This window comes from Bison bison, unplaced genomic scaffold (genome assembly GCF_000754665.1).
Source record: "Bison bison bison isolate TAMUID 2011002044 unplaced genomic scaffold, Bison_UMD1.0 scf7180017864370, whole genome shotgun sequence".
Lineage (NCBI taxonomy): Eukaryota > Metazoa > Chordata > Mammalia > Artiodactyla > Bovidae > Bison > Bison bison.
The window spans coordinates 10,197,136-10,222,456 of NW_011494942.1; the positions used below are offsets into that span (position 1 = coordinate 10,197,136).

Genomic DNA, 25,321 nt, shown 5'->3' on the forward strand with positions numbered 1-25,321 from the left:
GGGAGTTGGTGATGGACAGGGAGGCCTGGCGTGCTGTGATTCATGGGGCTGCAGAGAGTTGGACATGACTGAGCGACTGAACTGAACTGAACTAAACCCAAATACTGTTTTCATATATTTTTAATAACAGTTTTACTGAGATAAAACTTATATGCCATACATTTCACCCATTTAAAGTATACAGTTTAATGGTTTTTAGCACATTCAGAGTTGTGCAACCACCACCATAATCAATTTTAGAACATATTCATCACTTCCCCCAAAGAAACCCCTTACACATTCACAGCTTCCCCCCCACCATTTCCTCACAACCCCCCAGATCTATGATACCACCAGTTACTTTCTCTATATTTCATGTAACTGGAATCATACAATGTATGGTCTTCGGTAATCAGCTTTATTCATTCAGAACAACATTTTCAAGCTTCTTCCATGCTACAACATGTATCAGCATATATCATAAAACTTCTGTTTTATGGCTGAAAAATATTCCATGGTATTGTAAGATGGATATACACATTTTGTTTATTTATCAACTGATGACTGTTATGGGTTGTTTGTTGTCGTGTATTTCAGTTTATTTTTTAAATCTACATGTCATTATTAGGATTACTGTTTTATACCTTACATATATAATCTGGTTTGCAGGTGGAAAACACAATTTTTGCTTGAGAAAATGCTTTTAATTTGGCCTCACTGCTGTGTGACTTTCAGGATCTTAGTTCTTCCCCAACCAGGGATCAAACCCAGGCCCATGATGGTGAAAGCAGAGCGTCCTAACTACTGGACTATCAGGGAATTCCCTGAGAAAACATTTTTATTTCACCTTTGTTTTGAAAGATGATACAGAATTCTCAATTGTCAGTTATTTACTTTCAGCACACTGAAGACATCACTCCACTTTTTTTTGGCTTCCATTGTGGCTGTTAAGACCAGAAATTCAAGATTTAACCACTTCTACAAAAAAAACTTGGCTTAAAACTCAACATTCAGAAAATTAAGATCATGGCATCTGGTCCCAGCACTTTATGGCAAATAGATGGGGAAACAGTGGAAACAGTGAGAGATTTTATTTTTTTGGCCTCCAAAATCACTGTAGATGGTGACTGCAGCCATGAAATTAAAAGACGCTTACTCCTTGGAAGGAAAGTTATGACCAACCTAGACAGCATATTAAAAAGCAGAGACGTTACTTTATCAACAAAGGTCCGTCTAGTCAAAGCTATTTTTTCAGTAGTCATGTATGGATGTGAGAGTTGGACTACTAAGAAAGCTGAGCACAGAAGAATTGATGCTTTTGAATTGTGGTGTTGGAGAAGATTCGAGAGTCCCTTGGACTGCAAGGAGATCCAGCCAGTCCATCCTAAAGGACATCAGTCCTGAATATTCATTGGAAGGACTGATGTTGAAGCTGAAACTCCAACACTTTAGCCACCTGATGCAAAGAACTGACTCATTTGCAAGAACTGACTCATTTGAAAGAACTGACTTATTTGAAGAACTGACTCACCTGATGCTGGGAAAGATTGAAAGCAGAAGGAGAAGGGGATGACAGAGGATGAGATGGGTGGATGGCATCACTGACTCAATGGACATGAGTTTGAGTAAACTCTGGGAGTTGGTGATGGGCAGGGAGGCCTGGCGTGCTGCAGTCCATGGGGTTGCAAAGAGTTGGACACGACTGAGTGACTGAATTGAAAAGCAAATACTCTCATGAAAAAGAGTTTTAGTGCTTTTTTGGTTCCTACCTTAATTTAGGTTTTTGCCTGATAATCTCTTACTGTTTTATCAGCTCTTAGGTGCTTTTAAGATGATAGTTTTGATCTATACATATATATTTTACTCAGCATTATTTATTGTTTGCAGCAGAAAGGTTGATCTAAAATGTCTTAAGGCCAGTCTGACTGAAAATGGGAAAGTCAAAATAATATTTTTGAAACAAATTTATCTTACCACTTGTTTTGATTTTAAATTGATCAAAACTGTAAATTTAAAACTGTAGATTTTGCTCTTTCAGAGTATTAAAACAGGTCTATTTATCTTATTAACAAAACCCAGCCTTCAAAGTTAAACCAACTAGCCATATCATACTTACTTTATATCAGAGACAGTTTGACTTCATGTTTCTCTACAAATAAATGTTAATATGCATCATCATGATAAGCTCTTTTTTTATTATAAGTCAGGTATGAGTCAATTACATTTCCTTACACTTTGTTTTAAAAGATGCAATTATTTAATGTCTTGAACCTAACACCATTTATATTTTAGGGTCAACACTGAATGTTCAATAGAAGCTAGGACTCAAATTTTAGGCAACCAAGGCCTCAAAAATAGGATATACATAGAGAAATGAGCGATAGGGTCCCCTTTTAGCTCATTCTTTATACTTCTATGCCTAGAGGTACTTGGGTATCAGTCTCAATGTATTCAAGTAAAATCAATTCAAATTAAAGTATTTGGAGTTAACCTGTACATTCATTAATATTTAAGGGAGTTTTTCCTTATAATCCAATCAATGTCTTCTGCTAGTTCATGAAGTACAGTGGTTTCTGAAGAAAACATATTGATGTAAAAGCAGTGATGGGTCTTTTAACAGTGCACCAGGAGTTATAACCTTTATGATAGTCTTATACAATTTCCTAGTTTTTGCAATGAATAACATTAATTTAAATTATATGAAGTTTCAAAGGCAACTTTAAGGTCTATGTAAAAATATTAAGCTAATTTACATTTTTACTGATAGTTTTCATCTTTCTTCATTAAAAAAATTAATGTTATTACTTTTCAAGCTTGGATATTTTATCAATAAATTACACTGTGAGAGGATTTTTCTGCATCATCATTTGACAATAAAATTACAAGCAATGCCACTAAAGAAAAATTAATACCAGCTCCACCACTCCACACTACAATATATAGGACATTCAGAATATCTCAATATTTCAAAGGCCACATTTCACCACTTACTTGTAAGACAGATAAAAACAAGAAGTCTTTGGTGCCTTGATTAAACAATGCTTTGCCAGTATCAGTATTTTGAACTGTCCTATAGTTTCATAGTCAAGGATCTAGGGCAATGAAGCATGTAAGACTTAGAATGGATGAGACACACGCCTTTGTTTTATAAAGCAGAAGGAGAGATGGCAAAAGAACAGGACTTAAAGACAGTAGATTTTTTTTTTTCCAGGAAAGAGTTCACCTTGGCGTAAAGACTTCAGACCGACACTGATGCAGCGGCCTCCTAACTGGCATTCCTACTTCTACTCTTGCTTCCCTACAGTGAAGTTTCCAGTGACCATTTAAAGATGTAAATCAGATCATGTCACTCTTCTGCGTACAACTCTCCCACACTCAGAATAAAATCCAGGCATTTCACCATAGCCTACGTGACTATGAATTGGCTCCTACTTCTCTCCCCCAATTCTTCTGCCCACCCCACCACCCTCACCACCCCACACTTCATGCTTTATCTTTCATTTTCTATTTTGCTCACTTAGATTCTAACCACCAAGGTCAGTCCCAACTATGGGTCTTTGCAATAACCGTTTCTTCTGCCTAGAATGTCATTTCAACCAGGTCTCTTCTCAAACTTTAGTTCTTCACTCACCCTATACGAAATAGCATCACCATTACACCCTACCCTACATTTCTCACTGACTCCTTTCTTGGTTTTCTGTACATTCCAAGCAATCTAAAATTATACTTTTTTCTTCACCTCCCCTCCCCAGACAGAATGCAAGCATCATGAAATTAAATCGCTCTCTTCAGGGATATCTGCAGCTTCATGTGCAGTGAGATGTCATTCACAAGTCAAGACTGAAAACAACCTCAGTGCTGTCAATCTACAGATGAAGGGATAAAGAAAATGTGATGTATGATATGTGTGTATGTATGTGTGTGTTCTCAACACATGTATACTCATACAAAGTGGTAATTATGTGAGGTGATGGATGTATTAAGCAATCTTATATTGGTAATTGTTTCATAATATTTACATACTTATGTCAAATCATTACATTGTATACTTTGAAGTTTACATGAGGTTATATGTCAATTATATCTTAATAAAGCTTGGAAAAAAAAGAATGTAAGTTTCAAGAGGACAGGGACCCTTGTCTTGCTGCTGTACTCTTAACTACCTAGAACACTGCAAAATGAATGAAGCAACTATTTTTTCGTATGTTTGCAAAGTCTTATATACAAGAGTCTTCATTTCTATCTTGTATGTGGTAGCAAAAAATAGGAACAATATAAAAATCATAGACATACTTCCATGAAATGTGATACAGCTGTGAAAAGAAGTGATGCAATCTCAATGTGTTGAAACAAAAAAAGGTCCCCAAGATATATTTATTCCATAGAATCTATAATGCCATCAAATGTAAGATGTACCTTTAAATTATTATAAATTATAAATTATTATAAACTGGTATAAATTGTTATACCAAAAAAGGAAACAGATTACATTCCCAAGATAGAAATGTAAAAGAAGATGACTGTATACAGCTGGATGCTAGGTAAACACAAATGAACCCACAATACAGAAAGACATAGCAAGGAAACTTGCATCTATCAATCCTGAAAATGAATAGAAATAAAGAAAAAAAAATCCCTCAAAATTTAAACCACAAGCCAGTTCATGAGTCTGACTTATATCATTAGTGTGGTCCAAAAACCCTCAAGAAGAGAATTTAAAGTAGTACTGGGTTGGTAGTAAGCCCATGTGACTGACTGAAGCAAACATCTCTGGAGGAAAAAGATGTCAATTCAGGACTACAATGATTGGAAGCTATTAGCAACCGTAAGATATATCTCAATTTCAGTCATGTTAAAATGTGAAATGTAAAAAGACGAGTATCCTAGAATTAATAAAAATATGACATCATTAAGTGAAAACTTTTCATATTTAAAACAATGCCTCTAAGATTTCACTATGTAAAGCCAAAAATGAAATGGCCACACAAACTAATAAACTACTGTAGACCCATATATAAATGACTGTAGTCCTCCAGAATACTCCCCATAAAAATGTGCTTTATAAACGTTGCTCAGTTATATCCACAGTCCCTAACACAGTATCAGGTGGGTAGTGGGTTCAAGTGACTGAGAAAAGCAAACACTGACGGCACTCAACAGTATTTTTTGAAAAAATGTTTAACTGTATAAATACCAAAGACACGTTTATAGAAGCATTTCTTCTTAAATAATCATAGGCCCAAGTGTTTTAAAGTAATGGTAGGGCAAATGGAGTATTATATATTTATTCAACAAATATTCAGTGAATTTCTACTATGTGCCAGACTAAACACTATGGATCCAAAAATAAATAAAACATGTTCTTGACCTTAAGCAGCTCACAATGAAAAATTATTACAATAAAATGACAGGTATTATAATTGAGGTATGTTCTAATTCATGTGCTACTAGAACATAGTACAATTGATTTCACAAGAAAAAATGATAGGAAATTAACAGAGTGGTGACTCTTCAGATATGACTTAAATCTGGCATTCCAAATTGAAATCCCATTGGGACCAGAGAGGTAAATAATGAAAGAGATTTGGTCATAGTCTGGACTACAACAAAAGGGGAAGCATTTCCAAAAAGGGGTAGCTGTCACTTGTCTAGCCAACTGTTCCCTTATGGGGACAGTGTTATCAGGTTGCCAATTTTTTAAGAATAGACACATTTTTTGCATGATAATCCTTTGGCAACTGATTAAAAAAAGAACTTTTAGGTTAAATGAACTATGTATATGTTTGCCAGTAAGAGACTATAATCCCTGCTTTAAAGTATAAATCTACTCAGTGAAGAGAGAAAAAGTTACTTGAGACATCCTTTAAGGAATGGAAATTTTAACAAAGCACAGAAAAATTCAGTACATGTTACCATGCAACCCATTTAGAAACATATTATCTTAGGGTTCACTTTTAAGTCACAGAAGGTTTTGGACCTAAATTTTTATGGGTCTATCTGAAATGAAGAAAAAGCTTCTTAATCCAAAATTTTCTAGAGCACAAATAATAAAATACTTTCAATCTAGACACAAGTAAAAATTAAAGCCTATCTTAAAAAAGTCTTTGTGAAATTAGAACCATTTTTCTACATCAAATTTGAAATATGTCCTGTTATTGTAAAGGATTATTCAATGATTTAGATAGCATTAATGTCTAAAAACTAAGCTTAGTAAACTCTATAAACTATAATACAACTACCAGGAAATGTTTTAAAAATTCAATTTGTACAATGTCAGCTCTTTAAAACTATTTTGAGAAATAATTTCTACCTACCTTTTTTGCTTTGGGAGCCTAAAAGTTGGAAAAACAAAAAAATTGATAAATTTAAAAAATAATTCATACATTTTAAACAAAAATATCATGATTGCCTAACATGTTAAAATTAAGAGAAGCTAGGTAAAAAAGACAAGGGAACTTTCTGTACCCTCTGCAGATTCTCTTTAAATCTAAAATTATCTCAAAAGGTTTTTTTAGGAAAGAATTCAGACAGAACTACAAGTCTATAAAACACTATGATAGTTCACCCACTGAAGCATCTTTTGTAAGTAAATTTTACACTTTCTTATGACAATCAATGATCCGTGTTTAATGAAATATCTGATTATGAAACAGAATACCAGTCAAGAAGGCACTGATTTAAAGGGTTCTAAAGAACAAGAAATCATTAACTAAGTATTGGTATTAACGTCAAGCCTAAATGTGTGGGAATGATTTCACATCACAGAGAAATAGTCATTCTATCAAGTTAGACTGCTGATTTTATAGGAAAAGAATCAGTAATTTAAAACAGGCAAAGCTATGGCAAAGTGATTCTATTCAGCAACGTGTCCTAAAGCAGAGGTATGCTTTTTTAGATCTTAGAAAGTACAGCATTTCAATAAATATTTACAAGTATTTTTTAGTAATACTACTTGTAATTTCCTGATTTGGCCCTTGTGTTCACTAGATTTCTGGTAAGGAATTTGTAGGGGATCATGTGACTGTAAGATGATATACTTTCCACATTTGAAGACTAGTACAAGAGAAGTTATGGTTCAAGCCATAAGGTTATCACTATATAAAATATAAATGTTAAAACTGACATCAAGCAGTAGATTATATGTTCTTATAAAGTGCATATATCTCATTAATTCATTCAACAGGTATTTATTAATGATTTACACACAAAGTTCTCTGAGATACTAGAGACATAAAAATGGTGACTCGACTCGCACAACTTTTACAAAGGTGTTTTATTTTTACCATACTTGCTATCATTAATAGTTAACATATGTCCACCTTGAAATAAATTCTATACAGCAGAATATGTAAACAGCAATGGCCCTGTTCCAAAGCAGCTACATTTTAAAGGTGGGCAAACTGTCATCTCTCATTAATGCTTTTAATGTGAGGCAAGTTTGGGATAAGTACATATAATCAAGTGAAAGTGAAAATCACTCAGTCATGTCCGACTCTTTGCAACCTCATGGACTATACAGTCCATAGAATGCTCCAGACCAGGATACTGGAGAGGGTAACCTTTCCCTTCTCCAGGGGATCTTCCCAACCCAGGGATCAAACCCAGGTCTCCTGCATTGCAGGCAGACTCTTTACCAGCTGAGCTGCAAGGGAAGCCCAAGAATACTGGAGTGGGTAGCCTATTCCTTCTCCAGTGGATTTTCTCAACCCAGGAATCGAACCAGGGTCTCCTGCATTGCAGGCAGATTCTTTACCAACTGAGCTATCAGGGAAGCCACATATACTCATTCTTCCTGCAAATCATAAGAGCATCCAGTAGTAGAGTAGTTCTCAGAGAGCATAAGCATCACCTGGGATGCCTGTTATAACAATGCATATTCCTGGCCTAAAAGTGTACATACTCACTTCTCTCTCCCCATAAGTAATTCAGTTCATGATATGAGTTGAATTGTGTCCCCTCAAAATTCATACATAAGTCCTATCTCCCAGTGTCTCCAAGTGTTTCCTTGTTTGGAAAGAGGGTCCTTGTTGATATAATTAAGATGAGGTCATACTGGAATAGGGCGGACCTCTGATTCAATAAGACTGGAAACCTTGTAAAAAGGGGGAAATGTGGACACAGACACACACACACTCAGAGAACACCAAAGAATGGGATAATGCTGCCACAAGACAAAAAGAAGCAGAAGCTAGCACCTGCAGGGTGAGAATAGCCTTGACAACACCTTAATCTAAGACTTCTAGATTCTGAAACTATGAAACAATAAATTTCTATTGGTGAAGCCAGTTAGTTTGTGGTATGTTGTTACTTGGCAGTCCTAGGAAACTAATACTTAGATCTGGAGTCCAGTCTGTTCCTGAAATCTGCATTTGAACTGGTATTCAAGGCTTGCGTGCGTACTAAGTCGCTTCAGTAGTGTCCACCTCTTGTAACCGCATAGGCTATAACCTGCCAGACCTCTCTGTCCATGGGATTCTCCAGGCAGAAATTCTGGAGTGGGTTGCCATGCCCTCCTCCAGGGGCTCTTCCCCACCCAGGAATGGAACCTGTGGTTCTTATGTCTCCTGCATTGGCAGGCAAGTTCTTTACCACTAGAGCCGCCTGGCAAGTCCATTCTGGGCTTATTCCAATTTTCCAGAAGCCACATTTTGAGAAAGACTGCCAAAGGGATCTAAAAACAAGAGACTTGTGTACTGGTTGGAAAATAATAAATAGGTGCCTATTCCCTTAAGTTATCAGCAGCTTTAAGTCAGTTTAAAATCCATTTACTTTCTGTTCTCCCTGATATAAACGCTCTCCACACTCTGTTTCTTCTCATTACTTCCGGTAAATTCGTCATACTTTAAAACACAGCTTGAAAAGCATTGCTCTGCTCTTCCCATCCCCCTTTCCTCTCCCGCCCTAATTTTAACATTCCCATCTTTGTGTTACTCCATCGTAGTCACTTCAATGATTACAGTTATAAAACTGTATTGTAATTAATTTGCTAAGTCTGTCTTCCATACAAGGGAGAGATTGTAATTATCACCTTTGTGTACTTCGTTTCAGTTTAGTGCCAAGCACAAAGAGTATGCTCCATATTTTCCCTTAATTAATGAATTAAATAACTAATTACACTTTCCACTTCCATCTAGTTTTAATCACTGGAGAAGATGGAAATCACGTTTAAGAAAATGGGAAACGAGAACATGTTATAGCTACATGTTGGTCTGTGTTCCTGGAGAAGACATGACAGCTGAAGAGTGCAGAAAAACAAAACAAGAAGCTTTATCATACTTAAACACCAGGCAGGCTGCACACTCTGAATCACAAAACAATTCAAGTTTCCACAAAAGACCACACAAAACAACTTTTCAAAGCAGAGTAAACTGCAGCAGCTTTCAATTAATTGCTGAGGTGGCCAAAAAAAAAAAAAAAAAAAAAACCTATGCATTTCCACCAAGCTGCAATTAAAAAAAAAAAGCAATTTCACAGGAATGTCTATCACGACTAGGAGTAACTAAATTGAGACGAATATTTGAATTTAGCAGCAGCTGGAGATTAAAACATCAGCTGATCTGATTAAAACACCACAAACTGGCCATTCCCCATTTGCAGAAACCGGTCTGGACTCTCTCTCCGGTCCATCTGACCCCGAATGGAAGGCCATACTTCAGGAGAGGTCCATCCCCCCTAAGGATATGGGATCTTTCCTAAACCGACTCGCTCTCCTCTAATAAAATATGACAGGCTCTTGCCATATCATTTAACACGGCGCAGGAGCATCAATGATCGCCCCTTGACCCTGCTCCCCTACGTTCCCTGCTCACCATGCTGATGCATACACGACCTCGGTAGTCGGCCAAGTGTGATCTCTGGGTTGTGTGGACAAACGCTCCCGCGTTGTCAGGACGACAAGCCCCGCCCACTGGCGCCCCAGGGCCGCTGCGGAGAGCCTCGCGTTTGGTTCGCGCAGTCGCGCTGGGGTTCTTCCGGACGGCGCCCTACCCACTTCCCTGACAGGTTGCTCCGCCCCACTACAGCCTGCCGCCCGCCTCGGTCGACAGCCTCCAGCGTTGGAGCTGAGGGTTGCGTTTACGGCTGCGGCGTGCCGGAAAGTGCGTGAGTGCCGCGCTGGGGAGTCTTATTTTGTTTTCCGGACGCTTCAGTCTGGAGGCGGTATGCTCTGGGCGAGGACCAACAGGTGTAGAAAAAGGGCTTGTGTGCGTCTTCCGACGTTGACAGCCCCTCTCCCTGTTTCCCTAGATTTGCTGGGGCGAATCTTTCTTTGCGGATTTCGAGAAGGAAGGGGGCCGCCGGCTACGCAACTGGGTCAAGTAGCTGACACCGGGTCGGCTTCCTGGGCCGTCACCGCTTAGACCAGCGGGGGGCCGGGCTCGATTGGCAGTTTAGAAAAAGAGGTAAATAAATTGGCTCCCAGAGGGTTGTTTATTTTTAAATGACCTTCAGATTCTTCTCCCTGCACCTGGTTGTTTATTACCTGAGCTATCAAGGTATATGCTGTTTTTTGGTGTTTTTTTTTGTTTTGTTTTTTCAAGAGGAGCTCTAAACAAGAACTGGAAATAATTTGAAGCAGTTCCTGGTAACGTATTCCTTACTGGTGGAGGTCTCAGAGACCCAGCAAGACGCGCTAAATTCTGTGCCCAGAGTCAAGGTCACAGTGTACTAACCGGTAGCACAACCCTTCGAATGTCGGTCTACCAACATGAAGAAACTCTGGCAGCTTAGACCAACAGGAAAACTAGAAGAAATTAAGAGACTGAGAAATTAACCTTCCAAAGCGTATCTGAATTCCGTATGAATTTAGATCTAAACCCCGTTTAGGCTTAAACCCCATTTTAGCCTGACAAGACGTGAAATGCTTTAAAATTCTTGCCACCATTTCTCATCTCTGATTGTAATTTTATAATGCGCTGTCTCTTGCAATTTCATTGACCAAAGGTATTATTAAATAAGTATTTCTGACTGAGCTAGTCTTTGTAGGTTAAAGTGTTATTCTCCCCACAGAAATCCAGATTGGTCATAGCTATGACATTTCACCTTCACATCCCTGGTAGCAAGATTAAAAACCTCTTAATGTCGACTTGATATAGAGTTCCGAAACTGGTATGGAACTAAGCTTTTGTTTTTCAGTCAAACTACTAATGTTTACGATTACAGAACTTCAGTCAGCTCTGATGGGAGTAAGGAAGTGTGGATGGTAATCATAAATAATTTTGATATCATAGGATTTCAGGGGAGAGACTTGCTCAAGTTCTCTTTCCACCAAATTCCCCCCAGGGAGGAGGATTTGCTATGGATGTGTTAGAACATGCTAGACTGTGTTCTAGGCGACTGCTCTGCTATGAGATTATACCAGTGGGCTTATATAGTTCTCCTCTACTAGTCTTACAGCCTGCAAGAATAAGAAGGCCCATTTCCTCTGTTCACTTTTACCTCCAGACAGGTGCAGTTCCTAGCCCCTCTGAACATACATGACCATCTTCTTTCAACTCAGTTTTATAATCTGGCTTCTAGGTAGGCCTCAACCAAGCAGAATACCAGCTTTGGGGGCAAAATCTCTTGCCACCTGACTCTCGGATTACATATCCTTTGGTGCAGCCAAGTGTGTTGGGATAAATTTTAGTGTGAAGCTTTTTAGGCTTAACTACTTTGGGGAAATGTGCTCCATCTGTTTGAGTCAAATCTGAACTTCATGGGGAAGAGTGATCAGTAATAGCTTTAGGCACGAAGATGTTGTTGTTTAGTCACAAAGTCATGTCTTTCTCTTTCGAAACCCCATGGACTGTAGCCCCGCCCATGCTCCTTTGTCCCTCGGATTTCCCAGACGAGAATACTGGAGTTGGTTACCATTGCCTTCTCACTTAACCCAATACTGGAGTTGGTTAAGTCTTGGCCCACAAGTCATTGGGAAAGAGCTATCAATGTGGATTGTATGCCCACCCCCATCCAGGTTTCTTAGAATGATAGGGAACTTCTCACAGTCCCTCTCATTTGGCTCTTTATAAAAACAGTAACTTCCATGACTTTATGCAGAGTTAAGGAGCAGCCCCAGGTCCCTGCTGCATTTAAATTTTTCACCAGTTCACCCAAGGAAACCTGTTTCTCCTAAAGGCTAAAGTAAACTTAAATGCCTAAAGGTCAGTATGCAGTAATAAAACATTTCCTCAGCTCATAAAAGTTAATATATCAAGGAATGGGACAAATTTATCTTGGTCACAGCAGCTACTTTTTTGCTGGGCAGGTCCTTTTTTATGCATAATTTGTTTAAAAAAAAAAAAAAAAAAACAGCTACAGACAATTTAACCCACATTCTAAAAGCTTTTACAAATTGTGAATTAAATAGAGCTATGCTCTTTGCCAGGAATTAAACAGGCTGTAATTTTTTATTTGAAATTACATCTAATGTAGATTTACAATTATTTTAAGGGCACAAGGTTCTTCCTTAAGTGTCATTTTCAGTAAGATTAAAACACAAAAAATGGCTCTCAGAAAAAAAGTTTTTAAAATGGAATTAGCTGTTGCTGTACCCGGTTAAATAGACCCATCTAATTTCACTCGTGAAAGCACTAAATCTTCAGTAAACCATTTGGGACGACCCAGAGGGATGGTATGGGGAGGGAGGAGGGTTCAGGATGGGGAACACATGTATACCTGTGGCGGATTCATTTCGATATGTGGCAAAACCAATATAATATTGTAAAGTTTAAAAATTAAATTTAAATAAATTAGACTAATAGAGGAGGAGATGACAAACTTTGGAAGCTGCAAGACAGATGACTGTCATCTAGCACACTTGAAAAGCCCAATTTATACTGCATAATTCTCAAAAAGGCCCTGGAACAGGGCCATTGGATTTGGAAATGAAGAATGAAGTAAATCAGAGAGGATGAAGTGAAAGCTCTTTGAGAAATACCTCTAAGTGCATGCCTCACTCTCAGAAGACTAGAGGTTTATTTCTGGACAGAATCATCTATGGTGTGGGGGTGTCCTCAGGCATACAAAGGACATGAGAATCACACTGGGAGCAGGTTAGGTGTATTTGAGTATACATGATGCTGAATGCAAGGCCCTCAGTCGTTTTCCACTTCTTAATTTAGTAAATCCTCAGAAGATTGGAAGACTCTTACCTGTGGAATCTGACCAGCCCAGGAGGAACAGACTAAGATAACATCAGAGGTTCCCCAATAAAGGGCCCAATTAGATCACTCTCAGTGAAGGCCCAAAGTCTCTAAGCTGCAACTTCTAAGCAGATTTCTAAAGGGTTTGTTTTTTTTGTTTTTGGAAAAGGACTACCATTTATGCAGGAAAGCTCAAGTGATAACAGACAAAAGCAGAAAAATAGCACTTTGGAGGAAAACAAGAAAGTTAATGAACTCAGATGTTCTGATCATTGTATACTTGTCACTGTGAACTCATAAATCACTAGTAAATAGGGGATGCAGACAATTATTAACATGTAAACAGTGTTGGCTATTTTTTTTCCCTAAGAAAGAAAAGCCGCAGAAGCAGATCTATAAACTTCAGCAAGAAAAGGTCTTCACTTAGTTGCTATACTGGCAGCAGAAGCCTTTCAAGTATGTTTGTTTAAAAAAAAAAAACACTACTTAGTTGCTTAGTTGTATACCCCAGAGGTATATAACTGTTGACCTGGTTACAGGTTGAATCCCCTACTGACCAGCCTCGTGGTTTAGATGTCTACTTTCACCTGCATTTCAGGATCTCCCAGCCCTACTCTTGGCATTCTGCCAGCATGTCTACACTACTTTTAAACAGTTTTACTAACATGTAATTGACATACAAATGCTACACTTATTAAGTATAAGTACAATTTGATAAATTTGACTCATGCCTACACCTATGAAACCTCACCACAATCATGATGGTAAAACCATCATCCCCAGGGATTTCCTCCTGTCTCCTGTGATCCCTTCCTGGTCTCCAGCCCTCTACTCCTATTCATAAACTTCATCTTATCTCTGTGGTATCCTCCAGCAATACTGAGAGCAATCTGAGTGGCTCAGATCAGCTCTCCAGGTACCAATTTGTTTTTTTTAATTGGTGCTCTGTTTACAACGGCATAGGATTTGAGTGGTATGCCTCAAACTGCGCCCCCCCCCCCCACCACCATAAACTCTGTTACTTTTAATGTTTTTGCAAGATGAAAGGTTTTTCTGGATGACATATACTTATGTCTCACGGTACCTCCCACAAAATGCTAACTTCAAAGGAAAAAAAGTAACTGTGGAGAGTTCTGACAAACACCACCTTAACCAAGTGATCAAAACTAACTTTAGCCATGATGGAACAGACTGGAATTGTGTCCACATAATAGAGTGCAATGAAATAAAGCATGTCTAATGTTTCTGCCAAAACTATGTAAGCTGAACCTAGCCATAAATTAACATCAAACCAAGACATATTTCTACAAAATTAATGGCCTGTGATCCTCACAGATGTCAAGTTTATGAAAATCAAGGAAATTAAGGAATTTTTTCAGATTGAAGGCTAGAGACATGGAAATTAAATGCAATGTGTAATCAGTGTAGATTGGATTCTTTTGCTACAAAGGGCAAAACACAGGGCTGTGGATTCAATGGTAGTAATATAGCAGTGCTTGTTAATTTCCTGATTCTGATGGTTGTTTTGTGCTGTAAGAAAACATCCTTGTTCACAGAAAGTACCTCAAACTGTTGTCCAGTATGGTAGCAACTAAGCCACTGGTACTTAGAAACATGTCTGGCATAACACTTCTTAAAATATTTTGGATAAAAATGATACATTATTAAAATAATTTCAGCTGTTTTTTTAATAAGGACTATCAAAAGTAAAATTACATGGATGGCTTGCACTGTATTTCTTTTGGATGGCACTACAAAGTATTCAGGTTGATTTGGTATCATGTTAGCAACTTATCCTCAAATAGTTCAGGGAAAAAAGTTATTAAATCTGAGTTGCAGCTTTTCTGAAAGATTGAATGAAATTATTTTAAAATAAAAATTTGTTAATGAGGGATATAAAAAGGTATGTTATTTTAGATTAATGGGCAAATGGGCATTATGAAATTTTAAGGTTATATATGGCATTGACATTCATTTGGGGCCTATCACAAACTAAATGTTTATAATGTACGAATTTTAGCAGTTAACCCCCACAACCGTCACAAGTATTGGGAATTATTTTCTATGTTTAGGCTGTGATGGTGCCTTTAAGGAGCTGCCTCTCACTAGCAGCACAAAGTACACATGAAGATTAAGCTTATCTATCCCACTGGATATTGCCTGCTCCTCATGTACCCCCTTTCTGGGTTGTTCACTTGGTCTCTTCATCACTGATCTTCCTGCCCATTTGCCATTAGCTGTGAACCTGCTTGACTCTCACACCTATTTGTCCTACTCTTTAGCCTTTCTTTGTAGGGCACCCTTGATTTGTCCCAGTGTCCTGCGAACAGTTCGAGCCTTGCCTCGAGAGCAGGGCACACAGTTCTCCCTCTGACAAGAAAAGAGGCTCGGAAAGATTAAGCAACCTGTACAACACTGTGCAGCTGGGATTCCAAGTCTATTTCTAATTCATGCCACTCTGTAAGAGGCCCACCTGCTTATCTCTGATGATCTGCTTTCTCTAATTGTTCTGTTTCCTTCATAGAGCTTACCACAACTCATAATGATCTTTTATGTCCCTCAGGAGATGCTGATTCTGTGATAGCAGCTATCTTACCTGACACGTTTACAGCTGCATCTCACTGCCTGGAACATAAAAGTGCACAATCAACTTTTATTGAATGGCAAAAAAAAAAAAAGAGTACTAGTTTACCAGTGGGTAAAATCTTTTTCAAGACTACAATGCAGTTATTTGTAAAGATTTTTCTTTTTCTTTAGGTATATTACATATAAAAGTGGATATTTTCCATGATAAGTGAAAATGGCCAATTCTTTAAGAGGAGAAGTATTGAATCTTTATAAGAATGTAAGTACGTACGTTGCCAGTTTTGTAAATGTTATATGACATAGATTGTTTAGAAATATATAATCTTTCTTTTTTAAGCTGCTGTATCTTGGACGAGACTATCCAAAAGGAGCAGACTATTTCAAAAGGCGTCTGAAGAATGTTTTCCTTAAAAACAAAGATGTGAAGGACCCAGAGAAGATCAAAGAACTTATTGAAAGGGGCAAATTTGTAATGAAAGAACTAGAAGCATTATACTTCCTTAGGAAATACAGAGCTATGAAACAACGCTATTACTCAGATACCAACAAAACTAAATGATCAGTATTACTATCATTTGACTGAAGATCAGTGCCAGCTGTTTATGTACCAGCTATGACAAAAATAACATTTAAAGTGTCAAGGATATACATTGTGTTAAAAATACCTGAGCTGCCTTACTGAACTAAAACAGGTTTCAACTTCTATTGCTTTATCAGCAACCTTTATGCTCAATTTTTATATAACAATTAACTAATGTTAAATGTCAATTTTATAGTAATTTAGCTATATAATATTGCCAACTACTTATTAAAAATTGATGAGCACCCAATTTCGAATGAAAATATAATGTACTTAAGCTTTAGTGAAAAATTTGCCAATTATTCTTAGCTCATTTCTGCATTTTACTGAAAAGAGAATGCCATTTAACACTTAAGCAGAATAATTTCTTGCAAGTTTATTTCCCTTAACTTTTGAAGGAGCTCATTTTTGACCCCATTTGAAACGTTAACAGCACATATCCAGTGTTCACTGCAAAAGAAGTAGCATCTGGTAATGATTTAAGTGCAGTTAGTAGAAATAATATGTATAGAGTTAAGAACTTGAAACAGCCTACCAGTGACTGGCATTACATAATATGCCTATTTAATTATTTCCAGTATTAATTTTGCAATTGGATGCCTTTGAGCCTTAAAACAAATCACCTGTTGTATATCAATACCTTCTTCAATAAAAAGTAATGATTTATGTTATTCTGTTCTTTTGTCATAAAGGCAGATTTGGTTTGCATCCACTTCTAAATGTGTTAATATGTCATAGGACCTAAACCTAACGTGGTTTAAAGCAAACACTTAAACTTTTACACAATGTTCACAGCACCTTTTACAAATAAAAAACATCTAGCTTTATAAGCTAAAGAAAAGATTTACTAATTTACTAATATACGCTAATATAATTTAGCGTCTGTTGCTTATAAACTATCCTGTATCATTTGTGGGGATAATGTTTCAAATTTCCCTGGCAATCCAGTGGTTAGGAGTTGGCACTTTCACTGCTGTGGACCCAGGTCAGGGTTAGGGAACCAAGATCCCACAAGTCGTGCAGCACAGCCAAAAAAAAAAAAGTACACACTATGATAGTCACCATAACTATTTTTATTACATTACAATAATTAGGAGCAGTACAGTTCATGACAAAAATATTACAAATTTCAGATCACTTCACAGCACATACTCCTATAAACATTTAAAAGTTAATTTTAATTAAAAGAGTGGTCATTTTTAAATTTAATGTTTGATATGACCAACATTCCTAGGTCAGCGCAACCAAACGATGGAAAACAACTGGATCACACTGCATATGTCCCACAAAAAGAAAGCACAATGTACAAAATGTGCATGTTTCAGTTTACACTATACAAAAATAGTTAAAATACATTCCAGGTAAACATGTTACATTAAGAAATAGTACTAGTAAGAAATTGGCACTCAAAGGAAAACTGCAAAAGTATTTTCAACATGAAAACACAAGACAGTGGAATTGGAAACTTTTGAATAAAACATTACATAACCCATTTAGCTCTATAGGGAAGGGGACCGTCTATAATTGACATTTCTGCAGGTAATAACTTTTTTTTCATAAATTCATCTAAAATTGCCTATTATCATCCCAAACAGGCACTTAAAACTATTAAAACAAGTATTACTAGTTATGACTCATCTTTAGGAACTGATGTGAATATATTTCTAGAAAGAAAGAAATTTCATTTTCTGAAGGAATTTACAGCTACCAGTTATATGCTGTTCAATTTCTCAATGCAGATTTCATGCTACCCAATATCAACAACAAAGTTATTAAATATAAATTCAGCTTTAAAGTTACTAATGGGTTGTTAAAAATCATTAATACAAAATAATCAATAAATTATTACTTTTTGACAGATGGAAAGGGCAGGTAGTTTTTACTGCCTACAAAGAAACCTAAATGTGTATATGTGTAGGAAAAATGGTTAGGAAAAAAAAAATCACTGGAATACAGATGAGATGAACTTGTGCAAACTGCAACTTAACATGCCTCACAAAGTTTCCATATATTTTAGGACAAAATTGTGCAATGGTGGCCAAGATTTTGATAACCTATAAAAGTTAGGTTCTAATTCCTATGCAGTGTGACTCAGTTAAAATAGAGCCTAGAATTCCTAAGTGGAGGTACTCACTCAAATTTTACTACATACTTCTGCTACATTCTTCCACAAACGTTAATGTCTAAAACTATGTAATTTAGCAATTTTTTTAACTTCAACAAGGATTTTTATCTTTAAGGCTGTAATTAGATAACATTTATGTTATTTCTAGGATTATCTCTCCCCTTTTAAAATCTCTACAAAAACAAACATTTTATTAAACCATTCAAAATTCACATAATAAAGGATAATTACCACTGCCATAAAAAAGTTGCCCAGCTACATCAAAAATTCAAGAGTCCTAAAAATCACCTCAGTTATACACTGCAAGTCCTGAAGTATGGCCATTTCTTTCTCTTGTTTAGAAATAAAAGGAGGTACTAAAGCAAGTCTTAACTCCCTACCTAATGTTCCAGAAGCCTGTAGTTTAATATAGCATCTCAGAAACCATATTGATTTTTACAGAGAAGTTTCCTTTTCTGTGAATTAGCTCAGGCATCTGTTTATTTTTACCCAGAAGAAATAACTTTTAGAATTCAATATTTAATTTTGAACATCTATTATAATTACTTATACAAAGAGACCATACTACACGCAGGGGGATTTTAACATTATCTGACATACAACTTAATTTGTACTATAATTGTCTCAATAGAATCACATAATTATGCCAAATTAAAAAAATAATCAAATTTACTCCTTTAAAACACTGAAGTAAACTGATTTAATTAAAAAAGAGCTTGACTAAACAGCTACTTTGGAATAAGAGCAAAACAAGTATTTTAGAACTGGAAGAAACTAAACTTAGAGACCAAATCATTTTTTTGCAGAATTACAACATGCATTATGTTGTATCTGGGTCATGTGTCAGATGCCTCACTGATATATAGACCCTCTAGAATATAAACACTACTTAAGGACAGGCCTTATGTCCCATGTTTGGGTACTCTTAATATCCCCAGTGCCTTGGGCAGTGCCTGGCACTGAAATATTTGCTGAAAAAATGACTTCTGCTAAAGAGTAAGACATGAGTTAAATTTGAAAGTGTCTTTCATGGTAAGATTTTAGTTTTTAAAACAATGGAATGTATCACTATTAGCAGGGCTAGTCCTAGTAAATTACATAAGGAATTCTCTCAGCACTACTTTTATTAAATTCTCCTTCCATGGGATAGGGTTCTAACTATTCATAGCAGGTATGAAAACTCCTGCTTTGTAACTGATGAACCAGGCAGCAAAGAGATGATGTTCAGAGGATCAAAATTAAATTGCTACAGCCACAATCTGAAAATTAGCTATTAGGTCAAATCCCATTATAGTATCTGTCAGATTACATTAAGCCTGAGGAATTTTACAATATAGGACATTTTGGTATGATTTGATGGGAGGCCATCATGGAGATATCCAAAGCAGCAATAAATCTTGAGTTCAGAGAAATGAGAAATATTATAAGAAAAAACATCAAGTCATGGGACATAGAGAAGTGTAAGGTAGGCAGGCAAGACAACACTAATATGGGAAAAGTCCTGGAAGCAGAGAACGATATTTAAAAATAAACTTCACCTCTTGCACAATTTTGCCTAAGGCTGGCACTGAAGATGATAACACAGGTAAAAAGTTACAGATGGTGCTGAGACTGACAAATAGGTATATCCTTATGTAAACTGAATGTAAATCACATAGTTATAAAGCTAGATACAGCCTTTGAGATGACTTCTTTAAAAATGAAGAAATGGCTAGTAAGTGATTTGTCCAAAATCAAAGACACATAACTTAGAATCTAAGTCAACTTCCTCCTTGTCCAGTGATACTTTCACCTCAACACACTATCTCAGTTCAAATATTTTAAAATAAGTTAACATTTTAAATGCATTCAAAGAATCATTTTGTTAGCATTACTTTATTGTATAAGCATTAGATATTCTTAATAATGGACCAGACTGTACTGAAGTGTTTACAAAAATGTTACTTTAGCCAGTGTTAAAGAGAACTAGCCAATACTCAAGATTTTGACATTTTTTCATTTCATCGTTTAAAAAAAATTAAAATCTTTCCACCCCACCGAAAATCTCATTTAAAATAATGTTTGGTTTTTTTTTTAAGTTCTGTTTTTTGGGGTTTTTTATTTTAAAAAAGTGATGTTCCTGAGTAGGACTACGACATAATGAGAATGTACCTTGCTGAGCTATTCAATCTCTCTGCAAGTCCTTGTTTTTGACCAACCAAGGCATGGCAACAATGGAAGACCACAGGGATGCAGTCCACACTGTGAAACTCTCCATGTAGCTTAAAGGTTCACACAAGGCCCGGCTTTGCCACCCTGGTCTCTGTAACACCTACCAAGCTAACTGGCCCAAATAATCTTTTACATCACTATCAGTAGAATTAAAACTACTTTTAAAGATTGAAGTTCAAGAAAAAGATTTATGCTAAGAAAGAGCAATCTGACACAGGGAGACTGTATTTAATTCCTATGAGAATTCTTTATACATGTTAAAATTTTTTTGTTATTACAAAAATTTAAAGCATGTAAATATAGTCCCAAAATGCTTGTTCTAATCCTCATTACCTACTGGGTCTGCCTTAACATAAAAAGCTATTCAGAGCATTATAGGAATTTACCTAATGTGGAAAGTAAGTGGCCTTTTAATATTTTCCATTGCCTTGTATTTTTTTCCATTTTTTTCCTTTTTTATAGAAAAAATATAGTATTTTAGGGAACGTGACCATTTGACAAATAGCAGTGGAAAGAAGAAAACCTTTGTGAACAGTGTAACCTGACATTCATTAAGGGTAACTGAAACTATAGGACAATGATACCTACAAGATGAAACTATAGGAAGCCCATAAATTCATGTTCCCTCGATGTTTCAGTAAAACCAATCATGAAATCTCAACTGAAGTTATAATTAGTAATTAATCCATGTGTGTGACTAGATAAAACAATACAATAGGGATGATTTGAAAGCCTCATTAATTTGTTTCACACTAAAGTTCACAATTGATAAGAAAAATAGGAAGTAATCAACTGCATGCACCAAAAACCCCAAGACAAAAATCTTGGGTGTTCAGTTTCTTTTTCACAGGCATTGCTAGTTCAAAAACCAAAACGCAGGGAATACTGGCACTTAGAGGAAAAAAGTTTCCACTGTCATTTTAAAATAAGCATTCAAGATAAAAGCTAACAGTATGAATGGAACAGAAAGAAAATTAGATAATGCTAAAACAAATGCTAATAATTTAGTGTAATATACAAAAATTACCACTTTTACTTAAGTATGCCTTAAGAAAAAAGTACAAATTGTATTTACATAATTATACACTTTGTCTTTGACTTCTTTTTCTTCTTTTTACCATCTTTGCTCATCTTTTCTTTATGTTTTCGAATTTCTCGAACTAATGTATAGAAGGCATCGTCAACACCCTGAAACACATAACAAGTATTAAAACGTGAATATATATGATGGTTTGAGGTATACAGAAAACAGAAAGGATGTATTACTAGTGGAAATATTGAGAAAGAATAAGAATACTTAACATTTCTATTTAGACATATATATATCAGGTTTTTTAGGATTTTTAGGATTCTTAAGTGTCTTCAAGGATATTTTGGTAACATTATAGGAACACTGATTTTCACCAAAGGCAATGAAATCAATGGCAAAGAATCCTACATACACTTATGTACTAACACATGACTTTTCCTGAGAACTTAATTTGCTACCAGTTTTTCCATACTGGCATACCTCTGTCACCAAAATCCAAATGTATTTGTGTATATATGTGAATATATATTTATACTTAATTATCCCTGAGTTTTAGACATTTGATATAAGCCACGCCAGTATATACTACTTTTATAATTATTTCACTATATTTGAGCCATGGTTCAATATTATTTAAATCCATTTAGATTTAAATAATTATCATGAAGTATACAGTATCAATATATAACTTTCAGTTTTATTAAGGCATTAGTTTCAATTCACATATTTGTGAGAAGAAAATTTAAAATGACCACAAGACACAATACTCTGAAAAATGTAATGCTTCTATTGGAGAAAAGATCTAGATCATTTAAATGGTGGTGAAGTCCACTGATTTGGAGATGTTTCTTAATTCATTATACTTTTAATATCTGTGTAGTATATGAAGTATTCAGAAGTTTTTCATATAAAGTCAAATGCTGTTATCTTCAAAGAAATTGCCATTTGGTCATTTTGGTCATCTTGTTTTGATCAAAGCAAGCTATTCAAAGTCACTCAAAGTGATTTTGAGTCAAAATACTTTTCACCCTCATCATTCATACAGAACATGAAAAATACCACTCAGACTGCTAGTAGGACAGCTGATTTTAACCCTGCAATCCTGAATGGTGCAAGATCTACACCTAAGTCAATTCCTCTCCTACCCCAGTTAAAAGCAAATTAAACATACAAGCAAAATAAAAATTAAAGGAAAAATACGATCTTGTATTTAAAATATGTATTTAAAAATCTGTTCAACTGAAGAGTACTGTGCTGTGCTTAGTCACTCAGTTGGGTCTTGACTCTGCAATCCCATGAACTGTAGCCTGCCAGGCTCCTCCTCTGTCATGGGGATTCTCCAGGCAAGAATACTGAAGTGGGTTGCCATGCCCTCCTTCAGGGGAATCTTCCTGATCTAGGGATTGAACCCAGGTCTGCTGCATCTCAGGTGGATTCTTTACTGTCTGAGGAACCAGGGAAGCCCAAGAATACTGTAGTTGGGTAGCCTATCCCTTCTCCAGGGGATCTTCCTGACCCAAGAATCAAACCAGGGTCTCCTGCATTGCAGGCGGATTCTTTACCAGCTGAGCTACCAGGGAAGCCCCAGTAACTGTTATTAAATGCCTGTTAACCTAATGATGTTTTCAAACCTAGACACCAGAGGGAGTCTCAGGAACAAATACACAACAAAGCTGTATAAATCAAGCCACTTTAAGAACAACGAAAACTGGCTTTTTACTCATTTTAACCACTTCTGTCGAATATGAACAGAAACATATTCATTAAATTATTTTATCTTGAAAATAACTGAATATTTAACAGATATTTCTCTTTGATGCATTACTAAATCTTCTACAATTAATATTTCAATAACTAAATTAATTCTGGGCATTTTCATGCAAGTTACATTTAACTGATTTTCACATTTTATCTAAAATTTATAAAAGTATTACCAATGTTTTTAAAGAATTAAATAGAGTGGGAATGAGAGGCTTGCTCACATTTAAACAATAGTAGTGGTATAAAAACTGGAATTATTCATTTGAACACTAGTGAGTAGAAGTTCCCAGTGAAGCCCCCAAACTTCACTTGATGTTCCCCACTTACTGATACAACATACGCTTCTGCTTCACCCACAGGAGAGAGGAAAAGTAGGTAGACAGTTCATCAGCAATACAATCAAGGCTTCATATATATAAACCTTCATGTTAACACATAAAGAACAAAAAACTTCCAGTGACACAATAAAGAATAACTATTTTCTTATAAACAGTACCAACCTTGACTAATTTATAAACATAAACTATTAGAACAGGATGGAATCTTAAGAGAGAATCTATTCCAACTTCCTTACCCTTCACAAATTCCCTTTGATCACACATCCTTATGTAGTCTACTTCAACAGTTTTTATAATGAAGAAAAACATCAATGATACAAAAATGTTCAAGTAGACAAAATGAAAAACCATGAGACAGATACAGAGAAGACACACCCTAAGGTGAAAACAATATATAAGTATTTAGGAGACAATGAAGGGAGAATTTGATTACATTACCTTCTTGTAAGATTCTGACAAATACTTTAGTTTGTATTCCACTGAACTCTTCTTTCTATATAATCTTAATTTTAATGATTAGTGAAATATTAAAATTGCTCAAAACAGGGTAGTGGATGCCTTTTGTTCATGTGGGAACTAATCATTCTCATATACATGTAAAGAAGACAAAACAGGATACCACTAGGGTTATTTGTTCAAACCCATCATTTTAGCACTAAGAAAAACTAATCTGCATATATTTATCACTGTCAAATTCTGTAAAAATATCTTTATTTAAAAAATTTAGGTATTACCAAGTACAATTTCTTCCTTATATAAAATGCTATTCATGATCACTGAAAAAGATTCATCATGCCCAACAATCTGACATTTAGACTACAGTCACTGAAATAGTTTGCACAAATTTGAGATTTTAGAAAAGTATACACTTTCATCTGTTTCAAATAAAAACTGAAGCATAAAGCTTATTTTATTCTAAATAGTTCTACTTTAAATATCATCTAATAATAAACAGAGTAGGAAGAAAAAAAGACTGGCACTTAACTCTGGTCATAAATCCTGTTATTTCAGAAGTTTTACTTTTAAGATTGCATCCCAATGTTGGGTTTTACCACTTCTAAATTAAATATTATTTTGTACAATGATGCTCAAAAAATATTGAGTTCATAAATCTCAATAAAAATTAATGCCAGTCATTAATTTTGCTTTGTTTCTTCGTCTGAGTTTAGTTCATAACATACCACATAGTATCTTTGGAACTTAATCTACTATTCAGAAGTATATTTTTGGAGATACATTATTTCAGACCTTCGACTCATATAAAGAACACCAACCTTTAGTTTAATCAGCACAATGAATGATATCCTCCAATTTTATTTCATGTTCCCCCAGAACATTATATATTGCAAATAATATGCATCAAAACCTTAAGCTTTGGTATAAACTTTATGGCATCTATTGAGGGAAATATTTTCTAAGGAAAACCAAATTTAATATGGGTTGGTTTAGAAAGGAAACTGAGAAATTCCACTCAATAAATCCAACTGGGCAGCTCCTGTGTGCCAGGAACCTCATTAGGCCACAGACATACAAAGATTAGAAGTATGAGATTCTAGCTCTCTTAAAATTCTTACTGTATAGGAATCAAAC

At 35.8% G+C, this 25,321-nt stretch overlaps 3 protein-coding genes across 12 annotated transcripts in view; 1 reads left to right on the top strand and 2 right to left on the bottom strand.

Moving 5' to 3' along the window:
- The window catches only part of CASC1 (cancer susceptibility candidate 1), a 91,277-nt gene extending 81,403 nt beyond the window's left edge, over nucleotides 1–9,874 (bottom strand). For 2 of the 3 annotated variants that reach the window (XM_010855991.1, XM_010855990.1), the window contains exon 1: nucleotides 9,789–9,874. In XM_010855991.1, the coding sequence (XP_010854293.1) occupies nucleotides 9,789–9,801 (13 nt within the window). In that variant the 5' untranslated portion in view covers nucleotides 9,802–9,874. Of the gene's footprint in view, nucleotides 1–6,293; nucleotides 6,312–9,788 lie in introns of all 3 variants that reach the window. The other variant, XM_010855988.1, reaches the window with a different exon arrangement.
- A 117-nt stretch (nucleotides 9,875–9,991) lies between these two features.
- On the top strand, nucleotides 9,992–16,941 carry LYRM5 (LYR motif containing 5). 5 transcript variants are annotated; one of them, XM_010855985.1, is made up of 4 exons: nucleotides 9,992–10,080; nucleotides 10,225–10,379; nucleotides 15,858–15,945; nucleotides 16,024–16,941. In XM_010855985.1, the coding sequence occupies exons 3-4, from the start codon at nucleotides 15,901–15,903 to the stop codon at nucleotides 16,243–16,245; spliced, it is 267 nt and encodes an 88-aa protein (XP_010854287.1). In that variant the 5' UTR covers nucleotides 9,992–10,080; nucleotides 10,225–10,379; nucleotides 15,858–15,900; the 3' UTR covers nucleotides 16,246–16,941. The 5 variants fall into 5 exon arrangements, with proteins under 5 accessions (XP_010854287.1, XP_010854288.1, XP_010854289.1 ...); XM_010855986.1 differs by having other exon boundaries at nucleotides 9,993–10,076; XM_010855984.1 differs by having other exon boundaries at nucleotides 10,016–10,137.
- A 375-nt stretch (nucleotides 16,942–17,316) lies between these two features.
- Nucleotides 17,317–25,321, bottom strand: part of KRAS (Kirsten rat sarcoma viral oncogene homolog) — a 42,037-nt gene continuing 34,032 nt past the window's right edge. For 2 of the 4 annotated variants that reach the window (XM_010855994.1, XM_010855993.1), the window contains one exon: nucleotides 21,704–21,790. Coding sequence is in view for 2 of the 4 variants with exons in the window: in XM_010855996.1 (XP_010854298.1) it covers nucleotides 21,674–21,790; nucleotide 24,107 (118 nt within the window). In the remaining 2 variants the exon portion in view is untranslated. Of the gene's footprint in view, nucleotides 21,791–24,106; nucleotides 24,108–25,321 lie in introns of all 4 variants that reach the window. The other 2 variants (XM_010855996.1, XM_010855995.1) reach the window with 2 other exon arrangements.

Coding starts and splice junctions, on each gene's coding strand:
- LYRM5 (XM_010855985.1), top strand. CDS start 15,901: ATGGCCAATTCTTTAAGAGGAGAAGTATTGAATCTTTATAAGAAT. Junction 15,946..16,023: donor TATTGAATCTTTATAAGAAT/GTAAGTACGTAC, acceptor TTCTTTTTTAAG/CTGCTGTATCTTGGACGAGA.